The following is a 12,433-nucleotide window of genomic DNA, read 5'->3' as shown; positions in this document are numbered from 1 at the left end:
GTTGTGAGTGAGGGAGCTGCATGCACTCTATGGATGGAAATCCTATACACTGCCCCTTTCCCAGCCCGTTCATACGTGTTTACCACGTGTCTCTTTCTTATTGTCCTTTTCCAAGATACAAAAAGAAGTAGACAATAAATAAAGAGAAGACTGATAGAGGGAGGAGAAAAGCAAAAAGACAAAAGCGTCTCATTCCTTGTAATGTACAGATTAAAAGAGAATCAAAGTTTGATTCTTTCAAGCCTCAAAGGCAATCAACTTTCTTCCTAACCCAATTTGACTACATCAAGAATAATTCTGATAAATACAAGGCAAGCTAATGCCTATTCCAAGTCTAATTCACTTGGTTCACCTTTCATGTGAGAAACAAAGCACTTTTAAGCAAGTGGCTGTGGTCGTTCAGCAAATGAAAGCACTTTTAAATCGTGGACGGACGAGTAATTTAAAGCATTAAGTGTAGTTTAAGGTATTCTAGTCAATTTTTAACTTTCAAACGTCTTCTTGGCAACACAATCTAGTAAAAGTCGAACTGTTATATCAAACGTTAACATGCTATATAGTAACAAATTACAGTGCATTGGGCTACAACGTTAATTTTGTAATGACATGCAAAGGTTGGTAATCAACTTTATGAATTTTTTGATGTAGAAAATCCAATGACTTGAATGATCAATCAATTGAACAAAAAATTAGGGTATCGAATTGTATACTTCACAGTACAAATGAGTATACTTTTCGAATTTCCCTTAAAAAGGTTATTATCAAGCAGTTAAACATTATATTGTAATTTAAAGGTAAAAAGTATGATAACATTTAATATTCAACATTATAATTATATAGTTATGAGTAACATTAATTTCAAGATTTTTAGGAGTTAATTTTTACTATTTATTCTTATTATAATATAGTTACGTTAATATTTATAAATGGTTAATAAGTGCGTATGACATTTCCATGTATGGTATTCAAATTAATTATTTTTTTTATTCTTGTAATGACTAGAGGAAACTATTAAAACTGCAATTGAGAAACCCAAAGAATCAAACTATTATATATTTTTTATATTCTTTATCATATGTAATATGATAAATAAAATAGGTGACAAATTGCCAAAAAAATACTCAATTAAGAATTACGTACAGAACCAACATGAGAAGATATCGAATCATCCATGTTGAATAAGGATTATTCGACAATCATTAAATCTATAATCATCACAATCATTAAATTGTCATAAATTGATAACATAACGTATAACAAATCAAAGTATTTATTGAGGTGTCTTATTCAACGAATTCATAGCTAAATGAAAATATGAACAAGCCAACAATATATTATTCAGAGTTTGATGAAGAGTTCTTTGCAAACACCTTTAAATCAGATCTCTGCCACAATTAGAATTAACATATGTACTCCGATGGACATATGAAGACACTATGTAAATATTGGGCCTTCAAATTGGGTTATGAGTAATTTGTTTCAAATCAGGTTGATGGAAATAAGTAATTGGGCTTCGAATTTTGGATCTTGATGGGCCAATTTGACAGAAATTGGCCCAAATTTTAGCTCTGTGGATGGTAGGTTTTCTTGAATAACAAGTAGATGCAATAAAACCCTACCTTCCCCATAATCCCTTGTCTTTATTTTTACCTAGAATTTTTGTCAATCGATTATTCATAGGGTGAGTAATTGATAGAACAAAACTAGCCCCGAAACATTGCTAAAGCAAAGAGGAGAATCATGGCATCCTTGGCAGCCCTGGTTGATTTGTCTTGGTTAATGGCATTGTTGCAAGAAAAGCCAAAGTTCCATCAATCTTGCCCATGTCAACCAAGCACAAGGCAACAATCTTTCTTCTGCAAAGATTGCATGCTGGGTTTTTTGTTATGTGAAAGTTGCAAGAACTACTCTCTTGATCATCAAGGTCACCAAGTTCTTCAAGTAAGTAGTTTCCCCATCCTTATAACTGTATTTTTTGATTTTTAATGATTTGATAATTATTCTTTTTTGTTTCCTTTTCAGGTGTTCAAATTCATGTATCAACGATTAGGAATTAGGGTTTCGATAATACAAGATTTGTTCTACTTATCTGATATCGAATATGATAATTTTGAAAATTTTGATTGGATTGTTTACATTGATAGACAAATACAAGAAAAGCAGCATGGAAGTAGTAGTAGTAGTAAAAGTGGCTATAAAGGTAGCAAAGAGTGTGAAGTATGTGAATGTGAATTACAAAGTTCAAAATCAAAGTATTGTTCAATCGAATGCAAGGTATGAATCATTCCCTTATATTTACTTGTATTCATATTTCTCTTTACTGTTTTCCCTTTTTTCAATTGGATTCTTTTGCAGGTTGAGAAAGAGACCAATTGGATTATTACTTGCTATGAAGAAGAAGCTGCAGGTGGAACTTCTAAACAAGAAACAGATCAGAAGAACCCAAGAGCACCATCACCACCAAAGTTTCCTTTTTCCTAGATTTTCCATAGTTTTCTGCAACTATGTCAAGTTCATCTATTGAACGAAAAATGTTGTTGAAGGGATTTTACATTCTTTGAATAGTAGGGAAAAGAGTACTTTAACTATGCTTCTCTCCCACACTCTTTATAATTTTCTTCTCAGGATTACACTGCTCTAATCTCAGCATGCTACAAGTCTTCAGTTCCAGGTCAAGTTGGGGGAAGGATGAACCCAAACAGGTTCGACCCACATCACAAATGTCGAGCAATCATTGTCGAAATTGCCACATCTATCGTCCAAAGGATAGAGTTTTGTGCAATTGCTTGAAAACCAATGCCACCGTAACTCTATATCATCATCATCCGCACCAAGCACAGCACACCATGCATCTACATTGAAAGAATCAACTGAGACCACACCCTTTTCCTGAACAATTGGTTCATTAACATCTGTCCGCAACAAGTACTCACAATCCTGGCAGTTCAGCTTTCCATCATGTTGGCAATCTATTTCTTTAGCCACCAATGGTTCGAAAGAATACATTAATGGAACTTCAAAATAGCGCTTGCCATGAACGCGAAGAAAAATTTGTTTCCCACGCTTGACAGGGTACGAAATCATTCTAGAATAACCAGGAATGTAGTCTTGTATATCTAGATCGATCTAGCAACCGCGACTAGGATCCTATGCAATGGGTTCTCCATGCATATGTAAGCAATAAAATATTCCCTTGGCGAAAACTACATTAAGAGCCAGACCATTGTGCCCAGATCTAACGCAAGTCCAAGCAGAATCTCCTCGGCTGCACAGACGAACAAAATTTTGTTCAACACAACTTATGACGAAAACCATGCAATCTGGTGATGCTGGTGGAGTAGATATGGCGAAAACACGGTTAACTAACGTTGATACATCCAAAAAGGGGAGTAGAATCTTTGCCCTGGAGAAGGGATTGAAGAAGTAAAGTTCTGAAGAATCGATCCCTCCAGACCTGAAGAGCGGCAACCACCCATATTTGGACAACAGGATTCTTTTCCGGCATAGTTCTGGCATGTTGGTTTTGTAAATACGCCAGGACAACGAAGAAGAAGAAGAAGACAAACTCCCCAACATGCCTGTCGTGTGTAATACGGGGGGGTGGATATCAGCCAGGAATGACTTGTCTGTTGGAGGTTCTTTCTTCAAGATCAGAAGTCATGGAAGCTCCTTTCCTGGTTTTTCTTGTGATAAAACAGCAGCAGCAGCAGACTTGGAGAAAGCCAAACGCCAACACTTGCAAACAGCAAAAAAGTTGTTGTAATCGAGAACTGATAAGTAACTCAATATAATTCTCAAGAGATCATCGGGGAGATGGCAAAGGCAATATGATCCCTCCTTCCCTTTCCCTTTATTTTTGTTCATAGCTTCCATCTTCTGTTCAAATATATACCTGTTCATGATAACGATCATGTATAGTTTCCTCCATTGAGAATAGCCATTTAGCTCAAGACAATAACATGAAAGAGAATTAAAGAAGAAAGAGAATTACCCAATGCAGAAACCACCATGTTCATTGTCTTTTCCTTGAAAGGTTTTTCTTCAATGAAGTCCTAATCAAAAGAAAAAGAGAAAACCAATGGACAAATAGTGGGAGAAGAAAATGGGGGGCATATTCATCATAGAGCTTTAAATAATCATGAATTCTTAATAATTTTAGAAATAATTATTTTTTTGATAAAATTCAAAGTAAAAATCCATAATATGTTAATAATTAATGAAAACTAAGATAAATGAGAGCCCAACACCATAACACACCCCTTACTTCAATTAAATAAAATGAGCATGATAGTAGAGTTAAACTAAATTGAGAAAAAGAAAAAATAAAGGAGAAGGTTGGAAAAATAGACAAGCAATTTAGGGCCAATTTCGCACATTACTTAAATGTACAGGGCCTAAGCTTGTAAAAAAGCGAAACAACAGTGGCACCATAGCAAAAAAGCTCAGGAAAGCAAAGAGAAAGATCCCCCAAAATAGAAACGACCACAATTCTAAAATATTTTACTTACTACCCTCCTGGTTAACGAAAAGCTCCCGCGATTCGCAGATTTGGGAGGGGCTTTAGCCTCTGAGTATCGGCTAGCTACTGTTTGTAAGGTAAGAAAGATGTCAGACCTAGACAGGCAAATAGAGCAACTAAAGAAGTGTGAGCCCTTGAAAGAATCCGAAGTGAAAGCTCTTTGTCTTAAAGCCATGGAAATCCTCGTTGAAGAAAGCAATGTTCAAAGGGTTGATGCCCCTGTTACTGTAAGTGTTTAGATGTTCCAATATATGGGTTTTTGTTATTTTTGTGTTTATGCTGATGGGTCTTCTTCTTTTAGGCTATTGGGTCGGTTTTTGGTTGGGTTTTGATTTAGTGAAAGTAAAGGTTTTAGCTTTGTGTTCTTGGGTTATGGGAGGTTTTTTTTTTTTTGGATTGTTTTGGTTAGTGGGTTTCTTTGCTGTTTGATTTTTGTTGACATTTTAAAGGTTGGTGCTTATAGATATGTATTATTCTGTGAATTTGTATTTGGGGCAAAAAATGAGATGTAATTGACAAGGGTTTTGAAGGAAAATTGATGGAAGAAGTTTGTCTTCTTCTAAAAGGATTTGAAGCTGGGATTTTGTTTGAATGGTTGGATTTGGTTAAAGAAGACAGAACTTTTATGTAGTGGAGAATTTAATAAGGTGGATGTCAATTATGGAATGATGGAAGTAGGATGTAGGGGTTTTGAATTTTGGCTAAGTTAGGAACATTTTTATGCGGGTGATGAGATTTTAACTCAATGGAACAGTACTGGTGAGGGCATTTAGGTCGCTGTTCAGGTTATGAAGTCTATAACCTTCTTAAACTTGATACCACCCTTTCCTTTGGATATGACCTAGGAGTTTGCGGGATGTTGTGCAGCATTGGTGTAAGTCTATGGCATATGATGTTGGTACATATGTGCTTTGCAGGGTTAAGTCTTTATTTCTTGCTGGAGAACTTGGGCAGGGAATAAAGCTACCTGGAAATATTGTACAGAAACTTTGATGCTCTTTTTAATTTGGATAATAACCTTATGCAATACAGAATATTAATATTTCTTCATTGTTTTTGCATAGATATGTGGTGATATCCATGGGCAGTTTTATGATATGAAAGAGCTTTTTAAAGTAGGGGGTGATTGCCCAAAGACAAATTATCTGTTTCTTGGAGATTTTGTTGACAGAGGGTTTTACTCTGTGGAGACCTTTCTACTTCTATTGGCCTTGAAGGTAAACTGTCCTTTTGTAATTTTCTTTTGAAAAGTCTGTAGAAATTTTCTTTTTCTGATAATTTTTCCATCATCAGGTGAGATATCCGGATCGCATAACACTCATTAGAGGGAACCACGAAAGTCGTCAGATCACACAGGTTAAGCAATGTTATTTGGCTACTCTATTAGATTCTTGTGTTTTCAGAGTATTCAATTACTTTCATTTCTTGGCAGGTATATGGATTCTATGACGAATGCCTGCGTAAATATGGCTCTGTGAATGTTTGGAGATATTGCACTGACATATTTGATTACTTAAGGTTTGCGAATTTTCATTATTACAAATTATAAATTATAAAGGGGACCCACTGGTTGGAAGGGCAGTATGTTTCAGTATTGTGGAGTGGCAATTGAGTTGCTTATATAGGGCTTGTTTGGTATAGCATCATGATGTTTTGATCATAAAATGAAGTTTAGTTTTTCTGCTAGTAAAGAATTGTGAAGGCAGCAATGGAGTTGCTTATGTAGTATTCACATATAGCCACTAGATGTTTAGTACTTCATCACATCAGCCAGAGGAGCAGGTGTCCTTTGTTTAATTCTTTTTATTTGATAAGAATTGGGGCCTTTGGCAGCAACTACTCTAGTTTCTTCTCAATACTTTTATCTACTGTCTTGTATTATGTAAAAACCTCAAAATGCTACCATGTAGATGATTTCTTATAAAAGAATATAACCTTCTTTGTAACGTCAGTGAGTTGACAGTTCTAGCTACCTCCGATGCCCTTTCTTCCAGTCCCATTAAGTTGCTTGCTGCACAACCTATATTCAACTAATACTTATGTTAGGCCTTTTCTGATGATCTTTTATTTTGTCAATTCTTGTATTTTAGTCTTTCAGCACTTATTGAGAACAAAATTTTTAGCGTCCATGGTGGTCTCTCTCCTGCAATATCAACTTTGGATCAGGTCAAAGAAGCTATCTGAAATTATTTTGGTATAGTTGTGAAGCGTTATACGAGCAGTACTAACATGATACTTCTTCCAGATTCGAACAATTGATCGGAAGCAAGAAGTACCTCATGATGGTGCCATGTGTGACCTGTTGTGGTCAGACCCTGAGGATATTGTTGATGGTTGGGGTTTGAGTCCCCGAGGTGCTGGTTTCCTGTTTGGTGGCAGTGTTGTCACTTCGTTCAACCACACAAACAACATTGACTATATATGCCGTGCTCATCAGTTGGTTATGGAAGGATACAAGTGGATGTTTAATAACCAGATAGTTACAGTCTGGTCGGCTCCCAATTACTGTTACAGGTAAATTATCAATTTGAGATTCCTCTTCCGTTATGCTGTAGCTTAATGGTTTATTCTTGCATGTGTTGCAGATGCGGTAATGTTGCTGCAATTCTTGAGTTGGATGAGAATCTTAACAAGCAATTTCGCGTGTTCGATGCAGCACCTCAGGTTTGTACATATCTTATTTGCATTTGACTGCCAAATGCAAAATTGCTTGAAACTATTGGTAATCCAAGTTGGTTGCCTGCAATCATTTATAGCTATGCATTCTAGAGAATCTAGACAAGGTTGGATGAAGCGCTGATTGATACATTTTGTATTATCATGATCTGCATTTAACCGTTTTCAATCAATAAAATTGGTAGAACAACATGATCATGTTGTTTCCTTGACCAACATGTGAAAAGATGTTTCTGCACCATACTTCTGCCTTATCAACTGGTGTCTCTTCAAAACTTTTCTTCTACCCAGCCATGAACTTTCAGTTTTGTAGATTATATTGTATGGCTTGCTCAAAGTTTATTATCAAATGCAGGAATCAAGAGGAGCTCCTGCCAAAAAGCCTGCACCAGATTACTTTCTATGAATCAGATGTGAAGTGTGACCTTTTTTAGTCGATTACACTTGAATTGATCAATGGGAGGATTTGCTGTCACTTGGCGCATATGTTCTCCTACAATAGCAGAAACATCAATGGATAGCCTGCTCAATGATTAGCGAGAATTATACTTTCAATTTGTGATGAGATTACATTATTGGGCATGCCTTCCTTGTTTTGCTCCTACCTTGATCAATATGTGCTTGTAATAGTAGTGTGTATTGAGTAGCATGTTCTGTGCTGGTGAATCCCTGGTGTATTTCCTTGTTATTTTAGGGCAGTGGGGAAGAGAGAGAGAGAGAGAGAGAGAGAGAGAGAGAGAGAGAGAGAGAGTACGATTCTTAACAAGAATTGGCTTAGGAACAGCGGAGAGTGAGTTGTTGCAACCATGATTCTTATATGAGAATTTTTCAAATTGGTTTTGTGCACCAATCTAGTGCCATACAAGTTCATTTGATTGTCAAATGCTGCCATGGTTCTTTTGTTTCATATGTACAAGACCCAGGCATCCTTTTGTATGGAGCTCTATTTTCTTTCCTTCCATATTTCTTCGTCACAGTATGCCAGTGATTGGCATTGTCATCCGCAGAACTGGCTTGAGCTTAGTAAATGATTTGTCCTTGCATTATCAAAACCATATGTGTCAGCCAGGCTAAAGGAATGACATCAAAACATAGTATCAAAGTACCATATGGAAAGGAAAAAGGAGGCTAACAAAGTAGCAAGCTACCTTGGCATATGACAAAAGAAATGTAGAACTTGTACCTGATTTTCTCAAATTTATACGAATCTTGGGCTTGGATACTTGTTTTCTATGATTGTCTTAAGTAAGATGAGCATTGCCAATCGAAAGGCACGTGGGTCTTGCTTATTGGCCAAATCTTCTTACTAGTGTTCCCAAACTCCCAAAGTGCAGCTATAACTCAACATAATGAAGATAACTCCAAAAGACTTTTAACCAAGTTACCAACCAACATCTCATACTTCAACGCTCATTACTCCACCTGTTGCTTTCATGGTTTCATCAGCAAAAGGTTTTGTCTTGGAAGTAATCATCCTCTGTGAATTTTTCATGCTTAATACCATAATCTTAACCTATTTTTCCCCACATGAATATCTCTTCAAACTCCATGGCACATGCTATTGCTATACTCTTCATAGTTTTTTCATTTCTATTCATTCCTGCAAGTACCCTCTTTGAATCCGAGCAAGAAGGATACATATCTGCAGTTATATCCAATAAGGGTCTTGATTTTGCTAAGGATTTGCTTATTGAGAAAGCTGTTTCTTCCATGATTCCACTTCAGCTGTCGGATATCGAGAAGTCTGTGAAAATCCCAGTTATTGGCAAAGTTCAGCTTCGTCTATCTGATATCATAATTTACAGTGTCGATATTGCTTCTTCATCTGTTGAAACTGGGGAATCTGGTATTGTTTTAGTTGCTTCTGGTGCTACTGCTAATTTAAGTATGGACTGGGGGTACTCCTACAAAGCTTGGGTAATTACTATTTCTGATAAAGGAACTGCAATAGTTCAGGTATAGAATAACAGTTTTCGCCCTTTGCTTTTAACTTTGTAAGAACTTTGAAAGAACAACATAGACAGTGTGTTAATTTAGTGTGAACATGGTTAATTTTGTTTTGTGTTTTGTGTTTTGTGTCTATGCCATAGATCTCTGAGTTTAATAAAGCTTGGAAAGAAGGTTCTGCTTTAATAGTTTGTCTGTTTCAATGCAATTAAGCTGTCTATGTAATCCTAAACTAATGATTTTCTGAAGTTTTTAAGTTGGGAGATACACAGTTTCTTCCTGGTAATTGTTTGGGGGGACTTGGGGAGAACATAAAAATCATCACATGATGATCTATTGGAGGAAATCGGTTGTTTTATCTTAAATATGAAAGTAAAACAATTGCAGCTTTGTGGTGGGTTCAGTAAGCTTTAAAGCTTGCTTCCTCCAAATAGTTGGATTTGGAATATGAGATACCATCTGGCAGCCCCTCTGTCTGTTGACTGGTTTTGGTAAATATATTCTTGTATCCATATCTTGGCCTAGGCAAAATGGTTTGGTACTTATCAAAGAAGGTGGCTTATTTGGTGGAGACAATGTCTGCAAAGGCTAATACATTGCATCCGAATTCAGAAATTTTCTGGCAAGTTCAACGTCTTCAAATAATGTGATTTGGGTTTGAAGCAACGGGATTGAGTTGAAATTAAGATTTGTAGAAACATCTTGCTATGTTAAGTTCAATCTCTTTTCTATAGTATAGGAATAAATCTGCATAATGAGTTGTAACAGTCCAATATTTTGACAAACCAAGACCAGTGGCTTTTAATCATGTTGATTGCTTGTCAGAAAACAATTCTTGGTTTTCAAATTGCAGTAGTGGAGAGTTAGAATGAGATAAGATTTTGATTGTTCATTAGATGCTTTGTAAACCTATTCTTTATGCTTGCTGGTTCATAGGCATCATGTGCTGCTTCTGCATAGGTTCACGGCATGGTAGTGGTGCTTAATGTAGCTTTAATAAACCAAGAAGGAACTCTCAAGCTATTATTATTGGACTGTGGATGTCATGTGGAAGATATCTACATAAAGGTGGATGGTGGAGCTTCTTGGCTTTATCAAGGGTATGCAATCATTGCTCATTCGGGCACTATTGAATCCTCGAAACCTTAAAGATTTGATGATTTTCCTTGTTAATCTCCTATAAATCTGACACTATTGTGCATCAGTTAACAAACTCATAAACACCAACTTTTTAGGTGTAACATAAACATCTGTTTCTTGGATGATTATTCCTGTTTCGATCTTTACGTTGTGCTTGACTATATGTTCTTTATCTGGCCTTGATGAATCAGTTAATCATTCCTGTTAAAGATCGATGTTTTATGCTTATTGCATCTAGTCATCTCATTATCCAGGATCATTGATGCGTTCCAAGGGAAAATAGTGTCTGCAGTTGAAGATGCTATTGTCAAGAAGATCAGAGAAGGGATAATCAAGCTTGACTCATTGCTGCAATCACTTCCAAAGCAAATGCAAGTTAATGGTGTTGTTGCATTAAATGTTACTTTCGTGGATGACCCGGTGCTCAGCAATTCTTCTGTCGAACTTGAAATTAATGGTCTATTCACTGGAGCAGATGGAGTTTCAGTTTCGAACTACTACTACTACCATAAAGGATCACAAACTTTCCTTTCCTCCACGGGTTCAGCAAAAATGGTTGAAATTTCATTACATGAAAATGTTTTTCATTCTGCTGCATCAGTATACTTCAAGGTAAGTTTCTATGGTGTGAAGTCTGAGCCTTGGATTACTATGTTCTCAGGCTCCTCCCTGACAAATAACAATTTGACAATATCCCTATAACTAAATTTACTTTGATTGAAGTTAAGCTGATTTTGTCTTTGCAGAGCATTACATCTATAATGTAATTGCAACTGGATAATTAAACTGATTCTTTCATGTTCTTTTGGTGCTCAGGCAAATTACATGCGCTGGATTGTTGACAAAATACCTGATCAGTCCCTCATGAACACTGCTGGCTGGAGATTCATTATACCTCGACTGTATGAGCAATATCCGGATGATGATATGAATCTTAGTATAGCTGTAACTTCTCCACCAATCATACGAATCACAGATCATGACGTAGACACCACTATTTATGCCGATTTGGTTATCGAGGTTTTAAGTTCTGGTGAAGTTGTGCCAGTCGCTTGCATCTCATTGGTATGCTTTCCTGAAATGGTTGTCGATACCTGCAGACTTTCGTGCCTTGTTGGTCTAAATGTTTCTTTCTTTTCCTGAAATGGTGATCATTGAGAGATCGAGTTCCTCATGAACAATTCTTATATGTATTTGCTGATGCAGGTGATAAGTGCATCATGTTCTGCAGAAATACATGGGAACAATCTTGCTGGTAGCATTAGGTTGGTCAACTTCACATCATCTTTGAAATGGAGTAACATCGGTAATCTTCACATGCATCTTGTTCAGGTACAATCTGTTTTGAGCTCTTTTCCAAATCCATAATTATGTTCCTAGGAAGTCTTGCAAGCTTCTGATGCCACCGGAACATCAAAATACCTGCCAGATTCTGCATTCAATACTTTGTTTCATAATATAAACATCCATGGAAGCACTTCTGATTCATAGTTGAACCATCCGGAGCAAGATTTCTGTCTCGAATTCTGACTTTTTCCCTCCATATTCTGATAAAATTTTCCTGGTTTTTTCTTCTGGTGAACATCTGTACAGGCTGTGATGTCAACCATCCTCAGAACCTTCTTCATGCCATACCTGAACTTACATCTTGGCAAAGGGTTCCCTCTGCCACTACCCCATGGCTTCACCCTTCAGAATGCTGAGATCATCCTCCATGATTCCAGGGTTACAGTTTGCAGCGATGTCAGTTTCACTGACAGATATGATCTCAACAACCAGCTACCGGTTTCTTGGCAACACGCACTGCTTGATGTGCATACTAAAAATCAACTGTGCTCATTGTTCATGTAAATGGAAGTATGTGCAAAGTGAAAGCTGAAAACAGAATATATTCATATTATCTCATTGTTATGTATTACATTTTGTACTAGTAAAGGTTTATATTCGATATATTGTCCGTCTATAGTATTTATATACTATTATATAATTTCAAAATGCCATCTCATAAAGGTGTAAAAATAAAAAGTAAAATACTCAAACACCCTTAGTTTTTAATTATAATTACATGCAAGGGTGTAAACATTGTTAATAGAAATTGTAAAAAAATTAAAATATTTTTTTATTAATTTTAAAAATTATTATTATATTAAA

At 36.2% G+C, this 12,433-nt stretch overlaps 2 protein-coding genes across 2 annotated transcripts; both read left to right on the top strand.

Annotated features, from left to right (window-relative positions):
* The first annotated feature begins 4,472 nt into the window (after positions 1-4,472).
* Positions 4,473-8,169, top strand: PPX2 (protein phosphatase X 2). Its single transcript, XM_021432631.2, has 8 exons — positions 4,473-4,746; positions 5,584-5,736; positions 5,813-5,875; positions 5,952-6,037; positions 6,610-6,685; positions 6,765-7,033; positions 7,105-7,183; positions 7,551-8,169. The coding sequence occupies exons 1-8, from the start codon at positions 4,606-4,608 to the stop codon at positions 7,599-7,601; spliced, it is 918 nt and encodes a 305-aa protein (XP_021288306.1). The 5' UTR covers positions 4,473-4,605; the 3' UTR covers positions 7,602-8,169.
* A 366-nt stretch (positions 8,170-8,535) lies between these two features.
* On the top strand, positions 8,536-12,226 carry LOC110419405 (putative BPI/LBP family protein At1g04970). Its single transcript, XM_021432429.2, has 6 exons — positions 8,536-9,151; positions 10,103-10,242; positions 10,537-10,894; positions 11,099-11,347; positions 11,489-11,614; positions 11,876-12,226. Exons 1-6 carry the CDS (start codon positions 8,723-8,725, stop codon positions 12,131-12,133), a joined length of 1,560 nt encoding a protein of 519 aa, XP_021288104.1. The 5' UTR covers positions 8,536-8,722; the 3' UTR covers positions 12,134-12,226.
* The last annotated feature ends 207 nt before the right edge of the window (positions 12,227-12,433 follow it).

This window comes from Theobroma umbraticum, unplaced genomic scaffold (genome assembly GCF_002168275.2).
Source record: "Theobroma umbraticum cultivar Fairchild unplaced genomic scaffold, ASM216827v3 scaffold_67.0, whole genome shotgun sequence".
NCBI classification, from domain to species: domain Eukaryota; kingdom Viridiplantae; phylum Streptophyta; class Magnoliopsida; order Malvales; family Malvaceae; genus Theobroma; species Theobroma umbraticum.
Note: the sequence above shows the minus strand (reverse complement) of the source record. Positions and strands in the feature narration are given on the sequence as shown.

Bases quoted from the DNA above. Each gene is read 5' to 3' on its own strand.
- PPX2 (XM_021432631.2), top strand. From the start codon at position 4,606: ATGTCAGACCTAGACAGGCAAATAGAGCAACTAAAGAAGTGTGAGCCC. The intron at 6,038-6,609 runs GTTTGCGAATTT...CTTGTATTTTAG, and splicing joins GACATATTTGATTACTTAAG to TCTTTCAGCACTTATTGAGA. The intron at 7,184-7,550 runs GTTTGTACATAT...TATCAAATGCAG, and splicing joins TGTTCGATGCAGCACCTCAG to GAATCAAGAGGAGCTCCTGC.
- LOC110419405 (XM_021432429.2), top strand. From the start codon at position 8,723: ATGAATATCTCTTCAAACTCCATGGCACATGCTATTGCTATACTCTTC. The intron at 11,348-11,488 runs GTATGCTTTCCT...TTGCTGATGCAG, and splicing joins CAGTCGCTTGCATCTCATTG to GTGATAAGTGCATCATGTTC. The intron at 11,615-11,875 runs GTACAATCTGTT...ACATCTGTACAG, and splicing joins TTCACATGCATCTTGTTCAG to GCTGTGATGTCAACCATCCT.